The sequence below is a fragment of the Prionailurus viverrinus genome, chromosome E1 (assembly GCF_022837055.1).
Source record: "Prionailurus viverrinus isolate Anna chromosome E1, UM_Priviv_1.0, whole genome shotgun sequence".
Taxonomy (NCBI): Eukaryota; Metazoa; Chordata; class Mammalia; order Carnivora; family Felidae; genus Prionailurus; species Prionailurus viverrinus.
Window position 1 is genome coordinate 11,521,415 of NC_062574.1, and position 18,713 is coordinate 11,540,127.

At 55.9% G+C, this 18,713-nt stretch overlaps 1 protein-coding gene across 3 annotated transcripts in view; it reads left to right on the plus strand.

Moving 5' to 3' along the window:
• TOM1L2 (target of myb1 like 2 membrane trafficking protein) overlaps positions 1–18,475 on the plus strand; it is a 120,888-nt gene extending 102,413 nt beyond the window's left edge. Inside the window, exons 10-16 of one of the 3 annotated variants that reach the window (XM_047832066.1) lie at positions 116–239; positions 2,030–2,147; positions 3,133–3,208; positions 5,601–5,666; positions 11,299–11,358; positions 13,238–13,274; positions 14,335–18,475. In XM_047832066.1, coding sequence (XP_047688022.1) covers positions 116–239; positions 2,030–2,147; positions 3,133–3,208; positions 5,601–5,666; positions 11,299–11,358; positions 13,238–13,274; positions 14,335–14,489 — 636 coding nt within the window. In that variant the 3' untranslated portion in view covers positions 14,490–18,475. The remainder of the gene's footprint in view (positions 1–115; positions 240–2,029; positions 2,148–3,132; positions 3,209–5,600; positions 5,667–11,298; positions 11,359–13,237; positions 13,275–14,334) is intronic. The other 2 variants (XM_047832067.1, XM_047832068.1) reach the window with 2 other exon arrangements.
• The last annotated feature ends 238 nt before the right edge of the window (positions 18,476–18,713 follow it).

The following is an 18,713-nucleotide window of genomic DNA, read 5'->3' on the forward strand; positions in this document are numbered from 1 at the left end:
GTTCCTGTATTGGGGAAACGTCGATGCTTTTCCTCGGGGACCATGCACGATGACTGCTGGCTTTGGAGCCCAGCACCAGGGCTCCGAGGCTCACCGCTGTCTTATGCTCTGGCAGGTACTGAACGAAGTGACCGAAGACAACTTAATAGACCTGGGGCCGGGGTCTCCAGCTGTGGTGAGCCCAATGGTGGGGAACACGGCACCCCCATCTTCTCTCTCCTCCCAGCTTGCAGGCTTGGGTAAGTGTCTCATAGGGACAAAGAGGGTCTCCTTTACAGGCCACTTTGTAATTGTGAGTCTGGGCTGAGGGTCCATTTCTCTCTCTGTTGGAAGTCCCAGAGAGAGCATTTTGAGGAATCCGTGGGAAAGTGTATTCCTGAGGCCTGGCCAATTGTACCATTTTTAGTTCATGACTCTTGTCCCTAAACTTAAAAGTTTAAACCTGTGTTGGGAAGAAGGGGTGGAGGGAGTTCCAAGGAACAGGAAGTTGTTTGCTTTAAAAGAAAGGTAGCTGCTGTGTTTTATCTGGAATATTCCATGTGGTTAAAGTGGTTGTCTTCTCAATATAAATTAGGCCAAGGATGGCAAATAGGTTTTAGCTCATTGGCTACTTGGGACACAGGCCTAAGAAGGATGCTGAAGCCACATCAGAGCTTGGAAGATGAGTCTGTAGTTGATTGGTAATGTCTGCCACAGACTTGGAAGTAGGAAGCGATGACACTGATACATTTGCTCTCCTTGAACTAACATCAGCCTAAAGTGCTCCACTGCCTGAAACCTAAAACAAAAGAAACTCACCACTTTTCCACTTCTCTGTTTGAAAGTGTGTATATGATTCTAGATGCTGCAAATACGCTGGACGATACGAATCTATAACAAAATGACAGGATTGAAATAATAATGCATGGCCCTTGCAAAATTCTGTCTTGCTTTTTTCTGTTTCCTTTTTTTTTCTTAGTATTTCTCTTTATACCTTTATTCCATTTCAGTCAAACAGGGTTTTTATTTAGTGGCCTGTCAGTTACTATAATCCTGGCTTCTCGGCATCTCCTATATTTGTAGCTACTGTTTTTCTTTCGGAACAGATTTCTCTGCCTTGAATCCATCCAGCATATGGCCACCATATTTAAAACCCAAAATTCGAACTGAATTCTGCTGTCTTCCTTCTTTTCTTTTTTTGAATGTTTATTTATTTTTGAGAGAGAGGGAGACAGGATCGGAAGGGGGCTCTGCACTGAGAGCAGAGAGTCTGATGCGGGGCTCGAAATCACGAACTGTGAGATCATGACCTGAGCTAAAGTTGGACACGTAACTGATGAGCCACCCAGGTTCCCTAGCCGCCTTCCTTCTAGCGTTCAGTCTCTGTCCACAAGCATTTTTCATTTCACACACCCTGGACTTCAGGTTCTGTACCTTGGTACTTACCTTTCCCCCTTCTCCCTGCAGCAGAGTCCACTTGGCCTTCAAGCCCCACTGTTGGGTCAGTTTTGAGTCTTTTCCAGTGTCTCAAGCTAGGTACTGGTATTGTCTGGCTGGCTCCCGCCTACTCATTGTGCTCCTTTAGGCCGAGGACCATGTCAAATTCAGTTTGGTGCACGCAGGAGCTGGCTCTGAACGTGGTGGGTGCCTGCAAAATACTTGTCCAGTAAATACATGACCCAGGCCCTTAGATATCCTGACAGAGTTAGTGAGGCACGCACTGGTCAGAGAATTGTGGGAAATCTGCAGGGGTACTGGCCCTGAGCCCCTCCCCACTGCCAGCAGTCTCGCTTCCATTCATGAGGACTCTTTGCCCACCTTGAGTAGCCTGGGGGCGGGTGAGGGTCCGTGGCTTTTCTGTCCCCCATCTGGGTCCCACCGTGGCTCCTCCTGCATGTGGTGGGCCGGGAATGCAGAGGAGAGGCCTATGTTCCCCCTGCCTGACCCAGAACTCTAACCTGCCCACTGGCTTCCTAACTTGGGGATCCTTCATTAAGCCCACGGACCACATTTTATTCTCACCTTACCCTCCTTTGTTTTGTTGCCGCAGACTTGGGGACAGAGAGCGTCAGTGGCACCCTCAGTTCACTCCAGCAGTGTAATCCCCGTGATGGCTTTGACATGTTTGCCCAGACGAGAGGGAACTCCTTGGCCGAGCAACGCAAGACGTATGTGGGGACCGTTTCAGTGGCTCTCGGAAGGTATTGGGGGAGGATTGATCCAGGCCTGGTCACAGGCCAACACAAAGACGCCTTTTATTTACCAGATCCAGGACTGCCAAGAACGTTGAAATATGGCCGCGAAGACTTGGCAATAGGCACAGGTTTTGAATGAACACCAACCCCCCCCCCCAACCCCCACCTCCCTGCCTCGGGGTTGATTGTAGTCAGATCTCTCCCATCCGCAAGAGAGTGCTCCTCATTCTCTCTGCTCCCTGTGCTGCTGCTGCAGAGGAACTAGGAGCTAGGAGGGTGCAGCCGGGCAGGGCCTAGCAGCATGGTTTTCCTGCCCGAGTGTGTGGGCAGAGGCTTCCCTGACGGCAGCTCTGGCCAGGATAAGCCATATGAAACTGGGGAAATTGATCCTAAAATAGACACCCTCCCCCGCATCTCAGGGAGGCATAGACACATGCTTGGAGCTTCTTGTTCAGCTTTAAGGCAGGCAGGTGCTTTCCTGGAGCCCGGCACCTCAGCTTTCTGAGTCCCATGTTCAGGCATCAACAAGTTGACCAGAAACCCAAGGCCGCCATGCACCTCTCACCAGCACAAGTTGCTTTTAACAGCAAAAGAGGTCAGAATGCAGAGGGAGAGAACCTCCACGGTCAGTGACAGACCCCAATCCCAGACCGTGAGACCACCTTCCTTGTCAGATGCTGCCGAGGCTGCCGCTTCTGAAATAATATTACTTGCAGCGTCAGGGCACTTCTGACGTCCCGTCACTGGGCTTTAGAGACGCCCTGGTATTGTTACTTGAGAGGAACGAGGTGTATGGTGTCCCAGACCCCAGAGGAAATGAGGGGCTGAGCCAGTGCTGGGACCGTAGCCTCCGCCCGAAGACCAAGTCTGCGGGAAACTAGAAAGTGATTATAGGTCACCGCCGCGTCCCCTGGGACCACTGGGGTGGGTACTGACTGCTTGCGTTGCTTATCTCCAGGGTAACCTACGAGGACCCCCAGGCTGTTGGAGGACTCGCTTCTGCACTGGACAGTCGGAAACAGAGCTCCGAAGTGGTAGGTCTTTCACCCTGTTTACCTGCCCAGAGTCCTCCGGAGGGAAAGTCGGGCAGCGTCGTAAAGCTGGCGGGGTAATGAAGCAGAAGCTGGGTTGCATGGAGGGCAGGGCACACTGGGGGAGACGGGCGTGAGAGCACTGTGCTGCCTCATTGCATCCTCACTCCAGCCCGTGGGTGATGCCCACCCAGTCAGCTTTCCCATGAAGCCCAGAGCAGACGGGCCCAGAGAAGGGACAGCACGCTCTGGGCACCGAGTGTGGATGGCAAGTGGGGGTCCGTCCTAGGAGGTCCAGCTCCACAGCCCCTTGTCTTCCTACCTTGATGGCCCTGAGTTCTCAGGGTGCAGGTCTCCTACAGCCAGATAGGGCCTCTTCCCAAATGTTACACAGCCCTGGGGGTGGGCAGTGCTCCGACAAAATAACGGCCCTTACAAGGAAGGGAAATGCTCACCTGAGCCGCATCTCTGCGGATCATTTGTAGTTGGCCTAGAGAAGCAGTACCAACCCACTAGAAGGCAGCTGATGGGCAGGATTTGTCTGGGGATCTGGGGCTGGAGGAGGGAGGAGCAGTGGGTGGAGGCCAGGAGGGTGCTCTGGGCAGCTCCGTGTCTGGAAGGAGCACGGCTAAAGGCAGAGGTGCTTGGAAGTGGAGGGTGGTGCTTGTTTGAGCCCCAGATGGCAGCTGTGGATTCTGTACGATTTCAGGTCACTGCAGGGGAAAGGATTTGTGTCTTAATGCTTCTCATGAGATCGTACCCCTTTTCGCCTAGGAATGCGTGTGGCTGTGTGTGAATGAGCGTCTGTTTGCAGGGACGGGGAGGGGGAGAGCTGTGGGGATAAGGGCCCCGGAACGGCTGGACCTCTTGTCAGGGTCCCCCAGCTGGGTTAGAAAGGAGCAGTGCTCATCAGCCCACTGGACGGGGAGGTTTGCTTCAGAACAACGGTTCTTGGGCTCCTGCAGCCCCTGTCCAAATGGGCCCAGGCAGGCAGCAGTCTGCAGCCTGGTTTCTGGAAGAAGGTTCACCCTGGGGAAGGGATTTGTCCCTCTCTTCTGGCTCAGCCAACTGGGTGTGAGGGGTGTGCGGCCCTCTGCACTGGCCACTAGGGGGCACAGAAGAGCCAGCCCAACTGCCTCGGGTCTCAGCACCCTGCCTTTCCACCCCTGGGACCCGGACTCCCCAAATCTGCGTAGTGGTCGTGGCTCCATTTCTCCCATTACTTAGAATGTGTCCCCCCGAACCGAGAGAGGGTGTTAGGAGGGCCCACCACCGGGCTGAGGCCACCAGCACACTGCCAGGTGAGGACATTTCCTCCTGGCCCACCCTGACCTGGCCTGTAGCTCTGTCCCTCAGCCAGGCCAACTTGGTTTGCTTCCCACTCCGTCCCCAGGGCCTGCCCCCATCCGTGCCAGGGTGTGCCACCTCTGCTGTTCTTAGTGCTTAGGCCTGGATCCAAGCTCAGGAGATGTGGCCAGCCTCCCGCCCTTCACCCTTTGGGCGTGTGGCTTGGCCCATCTCCCTGTTTTCAAAGATCTTGATGACTCCAGCATGTTTTCCACCTGATGGCAGGCAGATTACTTTCATGTTTACTGCTCGATGAGGGGAAGCAGGGCTTGTGGTGCCTGTGTGCCTGTGTCCGTCTGTGTGAGTATATGTATATCCCTGTCTGTGTGTCTGTGTGCGCGTCTGTGTCTTCGTCTATGTGTGTGCGTACACCCTCACTCACATGCATCTTGAGGCCAGTATTTCAGGTCATGATGTTCCATATCCTAAACCGTACCGACCTGGATACGAGAACTGGGCCAAAGGAGAAATTAAGAACACAGTGAAGGGGAGAAAATTGTATAGCCACACCTCCACAGTGCAATCCAATCAGAAGTCTTAACTTTAAATACCTTTGTGACTTCAAAAAGAGCAGTATGCCCAAATTCAGTGTTCAAGTTAAGAGTTTGGGAAAAGAACACCCAAGGAACTGAGAAGGAGGAAAAAAAAAAAGCAGAAATAACTTAGAAAAAAAAAAGGAGAAATGATTCGGTAAAAGCTGGCTCTTTGAAAAGTTGACCCTTTGCCAATTCCGAGAGCCCTAATCAGGAGAAGCGGCCGTGGCCAGCCTTCTGTGACCTCGTGGAGATTTTCCCAGTGTGTGGGAATAGTTGGCATGAGTTTATGTTACCCTGTTGGGATTTTTGGTTACTAAACTTCTCTTCTCTTTTCCAGAAAGGTAAGGGGGACATGCTGGAGGGGGGCGGGGGCAATGGGTCACATCTCCTTACGTGACAAAAGATCAACTCTCAACAGTGACTTTTCCATTTCCATGATATATACTGTTGCTTTCTTTATCCTGGGTCTTGCTGTGACTTTTCTTTCTGGGACTTTTCTGTCCTCGGCCCAGAAGAGAGGTAAAGGTGGGGACTCTGACCTGGAGCCCATAGACAGCTGGCTCATAACCCAAGGAATGGTGAGAGGTCACCAGCTGAGCCGAGCCCCCTGTCTACCCCAGCGCTTACCTGTGTCACCTGCTGAGCCCTTGTGAGTCAGACAGTACAAGGCCATTCTCTCCTAATGACTGGATGCCAAATTTCCCCCTGCCAAAATGTCTTCTTGTGTTTGTACAATCTCCTTAAGCCACAGACTTTCAGTCCTAGAAACGCCTCTGGTTTTCTGCTAAGGTCCGTGCCCCTGGGCCTTAAGGGTCTGGGACATTTGTGGAAGTGAGGGGAGGGCCCTCTCCCTCCTTTTACTGTCTCTGGAGCTCTCGGCAGTATTCGCTTTTCCAGGATGAGCACAAGTTACTGTGGCTTTTGCTTATTGTTAGGAGGGGACATTTCTAAGAGAACAGACTCAAAAGCACCTGATCAATTGGAGAAGCCCCCTCCAGCCTCTAGATCTGGCAGTCCTAGGCTGATGGGTTTTTATAATGGAGTAAATGTGTGCCCACTACGTCCCCCGGAAGAATTTGAGACATCTTAAACACACAAACACAATAGAACAGAATAAAAAGAAGACAAAGCCAGGGGAGTTGAATATCATCAACACAGTTCTCATCAAGTAGAGCTTTTCTGCCACAGAGACCCGAGTGGGCCTCTCCTGCCTCATCTGATCAGGTAGGTGGCCCTGAGTCTGCTACAGAGAGAGAGGGTGACCTCGTTCCAGGCCACTTGCCTCGGCGTGATGATTACACTTCTAATGAAGCCACCGTCCTCGCCTAGCACCTCTAACAGAGAGACCAAAGGTCTGTGCGTGCCTGCGTGTGTGGCAGGGCTGGAGCAGGAGAGGGTGCACAGAGGGAGGGACGATAGAAGCAGTCAGGCATCAGCCTCCGGGGTGGAGCCAGGCAGACACTAGACACATACCTGGGGGAGAAGTGTAACCGACCCCTGGAACCCAGGCCAGGCTGTGGCCGGCGGAGGGGCGTTCAGGCAGGCCAGCGTGTCTGAGGCCGTAGGTGGCACGGCAGGGGTCACCTGTCTGAGCAAGGTGTGGCCAACATGCAATGGCCGCACAGAGCCATCAGAATCGAGGGGGTGGGCGTATCTTCCTACCACCCCAGCTTGGAGCTGGGGACCTTCGCACAGCCCCGCTCAGGTGGGGCCAGCCTTCCTCCATCTGTCAGCAGCAGGCACTTCATACTGCTCTTTTCCTGCACGCGACCCCAAAGCCATTCTTAGAGACACAGGCTTCTCCGGGCCCCTCATTTACTTCAGAGACAGGCTAGGGCTGTGGTCCTCATGTGTGGGTGACCTTAGAGCGGGACTCCTGGAGACCATGTCCACTCCAGTTCCAAATTGGGAGGATCCAGCCGTGTGTCCTTGTGCCCGTTAATCCTGCGAAAAAGGATACTGCCCAAACAAACTACCCTGAGTGTGGCATTAGCAGCTGGTGGTGGCACCTGCCTCTGCCCACACAAGATCCCCTCCCCACCCCGCCCCCACTAGAGCTCCAGTCTCCAACTTTCCAGAAACAAACCCAACTAACAGCTAACCTGGTATCTCACCTGCCTGACTGCAGTGGTTTTTTTTTTTTCTTTTAAACAATGTATATTAATTGCTTTGCCTTATTTCCCATAGTGTAGAAGCCCTGAGTCCTTCCAAACCCCCAAGTACAAATTCTTTACTTGGAAACTTTTTGTACTATTGAGTAAGGCTGAAGGGCTTTTAGGCTGCTGCTCATGTTTGGGGGGACCATGTTGTAGGGAGGATTTCTCAGTTCTCGTGAAATAGCACACCTGAGCTCTTCAGAAAGTGTTCCTGTTGCGTTGTAAATCAGACTCTGAGGTGTCCCCGTGGGTTGGGGGCCGTGAAATGGGCCCGTGCTCTCCTGGGACTTCAGGGGTCTAGACTTCCAACACCACAGTTGACAAGACCAGATTCATTACCAGTTGAAGAGACCCCTGAGCAGCCTCATGAGCCGCTCTGCCTGGAGACTGCTGGGAAATTGCCCCCCCCCCCCCACCTCCGCCCCCGGCCATAAGCAGGATGCAGCCAGAAAGATCCCCTGAGAAGAACGAGCGTCGGTCCCAACAAGAGCAGAAGTAGGTTCGTAGTAGGAGTGTGCTACGGCCCAAGCCCACGCATGGAGGGGTGCCGTAATCCGGTCCGGCAGACCCCCCGACACAGCAAGCCCAGAGTCACAAATAGCACTGGCTGTGGCCGAGCCGGTGGCACCACTGCCCCCCACCTGCCGCCCCCTAAGTGGAGCCAAGTGAGGGTCAGCGCACGGCAGACAGCTTCACCCAGCGCCCACGTCAACATCTGCCACTTCTGGCCCCCGACACGCCGCTTTCTCTTTGGACCCTGAAGATGGGCAGGCGCGTCTCACCGTTGCCTCGGCCAAGCCAGCCCCGTATGCGCCGGCCTTTATTGGAGGGTGGTCCTGTGCCAACTTTCTCTTATTTTTTTTTTTACTTCGCGTCTTCTTCCCTTTCTGTCTCCCTCCCCCAACACACTCCTCTTCAGACCCTTGGATTAGCCTTCAGCCTTCAATCGTTGCCCAAGAAGGTGCTCTAACCGTGGCATGTCAGAGGCCACAGTCTCTTAGGGATCAGCTGGGCCAGGCTTCATCTGACGGATGAGAGCACTGAGGCCTCCCAGGGGCTTGGTGACGTGCCCAAAAGCCACGGGGCAGTGACAGAGTCCAGTGCCCTCTTGGCTGGCCAAGGCCTCTCCCTTCCCTTCCATCGGCATGGACGAGGGAGCTTCCTCGTCCCTCCCAGTTTCTGTAGTTCCTGTTTGGAGAGCAGTGTGCACGTTTAGTCTGTCTGGTGGCATCCACATTATTAGAAGGAACTTTACCCCAGTGCTACGCTCAAGGCATTGATTTACCAGGGTAGGAGGTGTATATAGGTAAGTTACTGTGTGCACCCACAAGCAGGTCAACCCTTGCCCTGTGTTGTATAAGCTTTACTGTTAGCTCTCCCCCTAGTTCCACAGAGATTCCGGCCCTGAGGCCAAGTGCCTTTCATACTGGAAGGAGTCAATTCCGATCGTTCATGATATTCCTGGTTTCTGAATTAGAAAACAGAAACCCTGACCTGGAAGTGAAGGGGCTCGGAGTCCTGTGGGGTGAAAACTAAATAGAACCTAGCCATCACGCCACTTCTCTGATGGGGAGACTGAGGCCAAGAACTGCCCAAGCCCCCCTCTCCCTGCTCTGCCTCTTTACCCAAAGTCCTGAGGCTTCTTAGGACAGCAGAGACTCCAGGGCTCCTGAGTGAAGAAAGAAGCAAGCCCAGAAAAAAGTGATATGCTCCAGGGATCTGGCTAGCCCAGCCTAGCCGACCCATCGCCCAGTGCTCTGTCATCAGCCTGGCTCCTGGGGCTTTGCCTGGAGGATGCCCTTCCATAAACACACTACTTATTTGGAGAAATCTGAAAGGGGGAAGAAAAGCGTTCCCATGATCCAGCTTTTGGGAAATTTTTGTTTTTGAGGGGGTGAGGAGTTTCTCAGATGTCAGTGTTTGTTTTCTGAGCGTGCTGGCTTTCAAGATTAATCCTCAAAGAACAAAACTGGAGCGTGATACCCAGCCTCGAGGGACTTATTTTTGAGCAGTAACAAAAATATTGTAAAGCCGTATCTGAAGGTTTAAGACCCATGACCCCTTAGTGGCTGTTTTTCAAGCTTCTGCAGCACATTGGAAAGCTCTACCCATCGAACCTCCATTTCTCCTCGATAGACTGAAGCTGGGTGGGTGTAAGAAAGCCCAGCACGCACTCCCAACAACTGTGGTTGGCCATGTTTTCTCTTTGGAGATGCCGCTAACTTTCCAAGCTTCTGTTTCTGGGAACTTGGCGTGGCGCGCATCCTCCCAGAGGCCAGGCGTTCTGACTTAAAAGCATCAAGATAATGGAAATTGGCATCTTCTGTCACAGGAACATGTCAAGACAGAAGTCCTGCCAGCAAGCGTAAAATTAGCAGATCGCACTCCGCGTGCCTTTACTGCTTTCTTTTCGATGGAGGAGTTGGGTGCTGCCTTAGGTGCTGTTAGCACATCCACGCTGGGCATCTGTGCCCTCTGGAATGAGAATCCTGTGCTCCTTGTCCTTAGGAGTCATTTCAGGGTGATTTGAACTCCTTGACGTTTTTTTCATTCCAACACGAGATTCCCAGTAAGTCAAAGAGATAAAAGGACAGCGTAGACAGACTCTTCCTAATCTGATCAAGGGGTGGGCTTGAACCTTTATGAAAATGCGTGTGGGGTGCCCACGCTGGGTCTGTAGTGTGGCACGATACACGTGAAGGCGCTCCAGGTTACCAGAGCGAGGGGGCTGCCAGCCTCGCCAGGTGCGTGTGTGCACGGGACACCTGCTCGGCACACTCGGGCCGCCCTAGGGGCCCTCGCTCTACCTCACACCCCCAACTCTGCCAGCAGCAGGTTTCCGTCTCTAAGGAGCGGCTTGTCCCGTCAGGGCAGGGCTGGGAATAGGAAATCTTTGTTCTTTTCCTTTGTTAAGCTCATGTTATTTTTTAGATTTGGCAAACACCAAGGCAGTCTTCCCGGTGCTTATTTTAACTGTATTCTTACCCTAGACTGTGACGCTGGGGGGAAACCAGCTGTAGACACAGTGCTAGAGAATTTTCTAGAAATAGTGGACTTGTGAGCCGCTATTGCATTCTAGCCAAATGGACGTTTCAGAATCACCGCCCCGGAGGCCTTCCACAGGTGGGCCAGGCATGGAGACTGCTCAGGCACCCATGAGGCATGTCTTTGTTTTCTCGGGACCCAGTCACCCCCACCCCAGCTACCGCTCCCTAGTTCTCAGTTGAACTTTTCTTTGGGTCCCGAAGCACAGCCAGCCATTGAGAGCTGGGGAGGCAGGGTGAGACTAAAGGAGCCACTGCATTCAGGACTGCTTCGTGATTCTCCCCTGAAGAGACACAAAGACAGCTAAAGCCCCAACGTCGCTTTGGTCATCAAAGCCCCAGCTTTGCCCGCTTGTGTTGGTGGTGAGATGTGCCCGCCTGCTGTCAGCCAGGCCACACCCAGGCCCCGGTGCTCCCCTCCTCCCACTCAGAGACGCACTGGGACACATTCCGAAATACTTTCAGCGCCCGCCTGGCCACCTGCACCCCCTGCTCCGGGCAGACTGCCACCTGGGATCCCCAGTGGCATCAGGGGCTTCCTGGTGTCTCCTCCAGTCACTCCCAGGGGCTGGGCTCGATGGCGGGTAGGCAGGACTCTTCCAAGGGTCCTGACCTGATGAGTTCAAAACCAGCCTGTGGGACCAGCGCATTCCTGAGATGAGAAGGTGCTTTGCAGCCCTGGGCTGAGAGTAGTCAAAAAGTTATCCATTTCAAGAATGCGTACTGCTGCCCTCTCTCCTCCTCTCCCCCTCCTGCCCCCCCCCCGTCCCCCCCAGCGCCCGCCGGTCAGCCCTGCTTCTTAGAACTGGCCACCTCATTGCTTCCCTCACCTGCCATTTCATGTGTGGCTGCCTTGTGTTGCCCGCGCCTGCTGTGCCAACGTGTTTTTTTGCTCTGTGTACGTTTTAGTTTCGTTCTGGGGTTGCTTTTGACGATTTATTTTGTTCGGTGTTCTGTCTCCCCTCGCCTGGCTGTGGGGCTGCCTGACCCGCTGCTTGCCGCCTCCATAGATCCCCGTTGCGCAGCCCTCTGTCATGGACGACATTGAGGTGTGGCTCAGGACGGACCTGGTGAGACTCGACTTTTCTCTTCTGTGTGTGGGGCGTGGCAAGGCAGAGGTGCTTCTGAAGACAGGCCCGGGGCCAGGGGCTGCTCCCCACTGGGGTGGCAGAGGAGGAAAGCCCACTGGGCCCAGCGCACCTGCTCCGGGCGCGGCCCCGGGGCCTCGGCAGGCAGGGCTCTGGCTGGCTCCGAAACCACACACACTTGCCTCCAGTTACTTTTCTGTATCTAGTGTGTGTGTGTTTGGGTTCTTTTGCTTTGGGGTTTTGTTTGGGTTTTGGGGGGATTTTGTGGGTTTTATTTTTATTTTTTCTTTTTCACTGTAAACTGTATATACAGAGATGAGCCAGGTGTTTGTTTTTTTGTGGGGTTCTTTTGGTTGGTGTTTTTGCTTTTGTTTTTGTTCTTGTTTTTTTTATTTTTTACTTGTCATCCCACTTCCCCAGTATGTTCTGGTATCCTGGATTTAAAAGAACCCTTACCCTCGAGACTGTTGTCTCTACCCGCAGAGCTAGGACAGGAAGGTGAGAACGTCACTCAGCTGCAGATGGCAGCAGGTCCCAGGAAAGGGAGGGCTGCAGGGGCTGGTCCCTCCTTCTGCTGCTTACAAAGCACTTTCCCTCTCAGGCGGCTGCAGGGGAGGCAGAGTGGGGGTTGCTGGCCAGGGGGGCTGACAAAGAAATGCACTCTGGGAGGGGAAGTGGCTTGCCCAAGGTCATGGGCCGGGCAGATTCTCCCTTAGTCCTAGAGACTCCTCATCTCTTGTTCCTAGCTGCCACCTCTTCAGGGGACCTTGTCCCCAGAGCAGAGCATCGTTAACCACAGGATTGGCCTGGCTGGCAGTGGGTTGCCGACTTGGCCCCCTTCTGTACTAGGGTAGGGCCTCCCACTGCTCCGGGCCACCTCCCCACAAGGCCAGGCTTTCTGAAGACACTCATTGCCCAGCGAGGCAGGCACCCAGGTGCCATGCCAGGGGAGGAAGAAAACACACTATATTTTTCCCAAGGGAGTGCCTGGAAAAGAACTAGCTCTTGTCACAGAGACAAAGCAGGAAGGAGCAAGGCCCTCACCTCATGGGGCGGGGGGAGGGGGGGGGCGGGGAGCCCAAGGTTCAGAAAGGGGGAGGGACCTGTCTGACAAGGCTGAGCAGATCAGTGGCAGGGCCAGGAAGGAAGCCACGTCTCCTGGCTGAGCCCAAGGCCCTGTCCGCTTCCCCATCCAGCTCCCTTCCCTATCACCGCAGTAAGTTCCCAGTGACCACTGCGTTCTCCAAACAGAAATCAAGTCCTATCCACTGTCATCGTTAAGAGCTCTCCGAGCTCCCGTGGCTTCTCAGGAACCGGCAGCAGGTGACGGAATCCGGGCCACAGGAGGCCGTGGGACATGGCTTCTGGCCGGACAGCGCTTTACTGCCAAATACTGCTTGGTATCCGGCCCTGTGCCATGGACTTCATGGCTCTGTCCCTTCCAGGCCTCATGCAGTTCCCAGCTGTTGGCATGGACAGCGGGTTCCCGGAGTCCTGTGGCTGCTGAGTGAAGGAGCACCTGAGGGGGTCCTGGGCACGCGCGCAGCTCAGCCTCCTCCTTGGGGCTCTGCTCTGGGAGTGTCACTGGGTGGCCAGAGGCCTGCTGTGGTCCTGCGCGTAGCCTTAAACCCAGAGAACCGGCCTGCGCCTTTTTTGGGATTTTTCTTTCTGGTTCTTCTGGAGGATCAAAGCCTAGAACTACGGAGTTTGGGGTGGTTTTATTTTTGCTTTCTAGAAAACAAAAGTTTCCGTGTCTTCAGTAAGACAAGCAGTATTTTACTGTCACAGAGCTCTGGGCATGGGGAATGGGGGGTTTGGCCCAGGCTGGGCCCTAATACTGCTCTCTCTGCTCCTCCCACAGAAGGGCGACGACCTGGAAGAGGGCGTCACAAGTGAAGGTACGACTGGGCCAGCACCTTGACAGCTCCCCACCTTCTGTTGGCTACCCCTGCCCCAGACTCTTGAGGTGCATAGGGGCCGGCACCCCACTGTCTTGGAGCCTCCACTGCCAACGTATCTCCCGGTGCCCATCCTTGCTTGGCCTGGCCTCCTGGGCCAGGGGCTTCTCTGCTCTGTCCCAGCCAGGCCCCGTGCTGATGAAGGAAGTGTCAGAACATGTGGCTTTAAGAAGGTCACAGAGCTAGTGAATAGTAGGTCCCGATTGCCATCCCAGGTCAGCGTGACCCCCAGATCTGCAAGCCTAATCAGTTTGTCCCTACCCCCGAATTCTTAATCTAGCAGAGAGACAAGACATGCTGTGCAGTCCCCAGGGCTGCATAGGGAACTCATCGGGCCTGGCGTTCTGGGACCCCACTTCTGGGGGGCCAGTGGATGACGGGTCGGGTAGGGAACTTCCCATCAAGGTCCTCCAACCCCCCACCATCTCGCCCTCTTCTTCTCTCCCCTGCTCCTCCTGTCTCCTCCACTCCTGCCACTCTCCCCTCTGCACTGCCTCCTCCCTGCTTTGCCAGACCATCTGGTCAGACCCCCTCCACTGGCAGAACCTTGCTTGGAGGATGAACATAGGGTAGGGGGATGTTCTCTGCCAAGTTTAAGTGGGGACTTGCCCCTCCAACTTTCCCTGCCCTGCCTCCAGTGCTGATCTGGTGCATGGAAAAGCCCCAATTTAGAGGGGTGGCGCTGGAATCGTACCCGCCCCTTCCCCCTGTACCATCTGCAGGTAGCCAGGCTTCCTGCTTGCCCTGGAGGCGGCAGAGGGGGAAATCAAGCCTGGGTCTCTGGGCAGCAGACGGCCCAGAAGCACCCCTAGCTCTGGCTGGCTGCTCCCCTGCCGCTCCCTGCCTCCCTCCTTCCCTGGCAAGCAGCCCAGGCTAGTGTGCTGAGGGTGGGGACAGTGAATGGGGCTCCGAGGGGAGCAGGTGAGATGTGGTGGTTAGAGCCTCACTGTGGGCCTAGCCTCCTACCAACGCTGCCCCTTGCCCTGGTTTTGTATTGCAGAATTCGATAAATTCCTCGAAGAAAGAGCCAAAGCTGCTGAAATGGTTCCCAACCTCCCCTCGCCCCCAGGGGAGGCCCCGGCTCCGGCCCCAGCCTCAAACCCCTCCGGTCGGAAGAAGCCTGAGCGGTCAGAGGATGCCCTCTTCGCCCTGTGAGCTGTTCTGCGGTTCGGCTCCCCAGATGGCAGGTCACTCCTTATTCCCCCGGTCCACACTAGGCACTGGCCACTCCTCCCATCCCCAGTCCTCACTCGGTCCTGTGCTGCTGTGTCTCCATGGAAACGCCACTGTGTTTGCTCCCAGGCCTCCCACTAGTCAGGACCAGCTTTAGCCACCTTCTTCTCTCTGGGTGGTGGGACAGCATCGATGCAGCCGGAGGCTCTCTTCCCCTGCCCCCGCCCCTCTGGCCCACAGGCTCCCTCTACCCATGTGTCCTCCCCAGAAGAACAGGCAGTGGGACCCAGCCCCAGGCAGGGCAGTCCCCGTGGGACCATTTCCTGAGGAGACACCTGGACTGCCTTTCCTCCGGTTTCTGCCCACAGAGAAGGGGGTCCGACCCCAGCCCCTTCCCCCCTGTGCCCTGCCCCTACCTGACTCAGTGGGTCTCCTTGGACCGGCCTACGCTCCCATGCCCCTGTTCCAGAAAGGGCTTGTCTGCACCTGTGGGCTTGGTCTCCCTCCCTGGAATGCTGCTCCCTGACGCGTGTCACCTTGTGGCACTTGGCGTGCTCGGCACTTTAGAAGGCTCTGTGGGTGCCCTTGTGTGAGGCTTCTCACCCTCTTGACTCTCTCTCCATCGCTCAGCTGCTAACCCGGGCCCACGCCAGGCTGGCTTAGCAGCTGAGCCTGGGAGCGAGGGGTCCCCGATGGACCCAGGGAGAGGGAGAGCCAAAGGCAGTTGCAAAGACGGCACGCGACCCATGGATGATGGTCACGAGGCACACGGGTTAGCTCTTGCAGAGATAAGACAACCGTAAACCAAACTGCCCCACGTCCCCATCTGTGGAGGGGCCCGCACGGGGAGGAATTGCTCTGGCTGCTTGGGAAAGCTTGGTGGGCTTGTGAGCACACCAGGCTCGGGGCTTTGGCCTGGTCCGTGGCAGCCTCTGTGCCTCTACCTCCAGGGCCCAGGAGCAGATGGCTCTGCACCATATTTGGAGATCCAGTGACCAAGGGGCTGGAGTGACCCTAGGGTCCCTGCACTGCTCCTTGGTGTGGTCTCCGCTTCCTCCACAGAACGTCCTGACAGCCTGCCCTCTCCCTGCCCCCAACCCCCCTTGCTGCTGATTTGTACCCTCTCTCCAAGCCAACCTAGAAGACTAACAGCCTGGGGCTGAGAGCTAGGGGTTGAGAACACCTGCTCCCGTCATTGGGTGTCTCCTGGCCGTGGGCAGGACGCTCAGGCTCGGTGCGGTCCAGGGTGCAGCCCGCCCCGCCCCTGTGCCGCGGTTGGCCAGGAAAAGAAAAATGCTGCGGCAGCTGCTCCGAGCCAGCCCGTGAGTCCCCGGGGCCCGGGTCAGTGTTCCAGAAGGCGCTGTCCAGGTATCGGGGGCAGACGTGTTCCCAAGCTGTGGCGTGGCCAGCCCTTCCCACCTGGCAGCCGGAGTGGGGTCAAGAGGCCGGGCTGGGCGCAGGCCAACACCAGTGCCTCAGGCTCTGGAAGAAGCATTTAGGCCACGGCCCAGCACCTCTGGTGGAGAGCGAGGCGCTGCCTAGCCCATAACCCTGTGCCCTGGTCCAGGGTCTGGCTGGGGGCCCTCCTGGCAGGACCAGCCGGGGGTGTCACACTCCGATTCCTCAGAGGACGTGCAGGAAACTCCCCCTCAGAGATCAGGTCTCAGCCAGCCTGACTCCAGCCCTGCCCTCCCTGGCAGCCAGTGCCACGCCTCTACTGTCCCCCCTCACCCGTTGGTCCTCTCCTCCTCTTGTCAACATTGCTCACAGGCAGAGCCCCCTGAGGTCTGCCTATTTGGACGTTAGGAAGTCTTAAGTCAGCTGGCTTGACGTGAGCTGCCGAGAAGGTGGCTGGGATGGTCCGATTACACCTAGCGACCCAGCTAGTACCCTCCAGCGGCCTGGAGCGCTGGTCTCTGTGAGGGCCAGGGGCCTGTCCCTCCGTGGCCAAGCCCGGCAGCCTCTGAGGGAAGAGCCAGCATCCCCACCTTGTGGAAGGAGAAGTCCCCCCAAGAGCAGGAGCCTGAAGGGCCCAAGGGGAGAGGAGGCTCCTGGCAGAGAGTAAAGTCGAGGCCTGTGTCTGTCTGGGGGAGAACCCAGCACAGCTGCTCTTAGTACCCACAGTCCAGAGCTGCCCCCCAACTCCAGGCAGGGCTTGGAGAGTCCTGGCCGCCCCTGGGCGGCAGATGGTGATGGAGCCTGTGGGCTGGCAGGAAGGCACTGGCTCACACAGGGGAGAGCCCCCTGCCTTCCCAGCCTGCGGCTGCCCTTCCTGTTGACAAGTCCTGTCCAGAGGCAGCCTGCCCCTACCTGGAGGCTGAGGTGACACATGTGTGAGGCCCGCACAAAAAGCCAAGTAGGGGCCCAGGTGGCCTTAAGGGGGTGCTGCTCAGCCCTTTCTGTCCTGCGGCTCGCAGGCACCCTAGGCCACTCAACCACTGGTTCCCTTCCATGTGGGGAGCACCGCTCCCAGGCTCCCTGCTTGGGGAAGGGAGCCGAGCTCCGGCAGGAAAGCTGGCCAGTGCCTACCCCCCGGGAGAGTGAGACCCTCACGAGCCACCAGCCGCTCCACAAGTGTTAGAAATCACAGATACAGTATGTACTTAATTACACTAAATTATTGCTGGGATTCCTTATAAGCACTAATTATACCTGATTATAGGTTAAAATATTTATTTTGTCAAAATATTTTCTTGGGAATGTGTTTAACCTTTTCTGTGTTCATTGTGTGCTGAGATGAGAAAACTAACCATTTCTTCCTGCCTACTTTTGTGGCCAGTGGGCAGCTGACCCAGGGCACACTAGTGGGCTTTGGGCCAGCCTGGCCCAGAGCAGTCCCTGCCTGGGAGCCCCCCTCCCAGGGACTGAGCAGGCCGACTGGGGCCAGGCCGAGAGGTGACCCGCCTGCTTATCAGCCGGCACAGGACAAGGGGTCTCTGAGCTGAAAGGGCTTGATGCTGGCTGGGGCCGGAGGGAAGGGTGACTTCGTCTGTGGTCCGTCCTGTCTTTCTGTTTTGTCAGCCCCATCGGTGTGAGTGACTGGGCCATCTGCCTTGGCTCACTGCCCTTCCCTTCCTCCCCCTGGGGTCCAGAGCAAGGGGGCCTGGGGAGGTGTGGGGCCCTCACTGTCACTCAGGGCCTCCCACAGGGAGAGTGGTGGCAAGGGCTGTGGATAGCGGTGGCAGCAGGCACCTGGACCCCCCTGGCTTCATGGGGCAGACAGTCGCTCAGCCTCCCACACTCTTGTCCCTCCTCTTCCTTCCTGCCGCCCACCCCCACTTTGTCTCCACGTCTGCTACACACGTTTCTAACTCAGTCTGACCCAGCCTTCTGGATGGTTTGTGGAGGACTGTGGGCTAGCAGGGGAAAAGCACCATGCAGGAGTGCCGTGTTCTCTGCCTGGCCCCAGCCAGCCCACCACGAGCCTGTCCTCCATGTGCTGTAGGGACTCTGGGCCCCTCTGCTCGTCCACCCCCATGGGGAACAGCCAGCGTCACCACCGTGGCTGAGTGTGCGTGCCCCCAGAAGATGCCCCCTGTGGTACCCGCTTCTCCCAATGCCCGTCTCCGGCCCTTCCTGTCCATGGGGGTCCAAGCCAGGCTGCCCCTGCGGCCACCAGCTGTCAGCCCTGAAGTTCTACTCCTCCTCTCGTGTCTGAAATCTCCAGGCTCCCCTGGAGAAAGGGGGATGGATATTTATTTTCTAAAGTTTGCACTTAATTTGTGAGGGTCTCAGGATGGGGGGGGGGGGGCTGTTGAAAGAGAGACGTGTTGAGTTCGTTGTCCAGTCCTGGAAGTCTAATGTTCTGTCACTGTTGTGCGTTTCTGTGGGCAGAGCCGGTTCTGGAGGGCGGGTCGGTGCACTCGAGGCTCAGCGCGTCCATCCACCCACTGGCTCTCCTTCCAGATACTGTCTCTCTAGTTTGGGTTCTTGCATGTAAAATACAATAAATAAATGAACAAACTGTTCCTGTGTGATCTCTATGGAGTCAACTGTGACTGTCTAAAGGACCTGCCAGTTCTGGGCACCTGCTTTTTTTTTTTTTTTAAGTGTTAATTATTTTTGAGAGGGGGCAGGGAGAGCTGGAGGAACAGAGAGGAAGAGAGAGAATCCCAAGCAGTCTCCACACTGTCAGTGCAAAGCTCGATATGGGGCTTGAACTCCCGAACCGTGAGATCATGACCTGAGCTGAAACCAAGAGTCGGA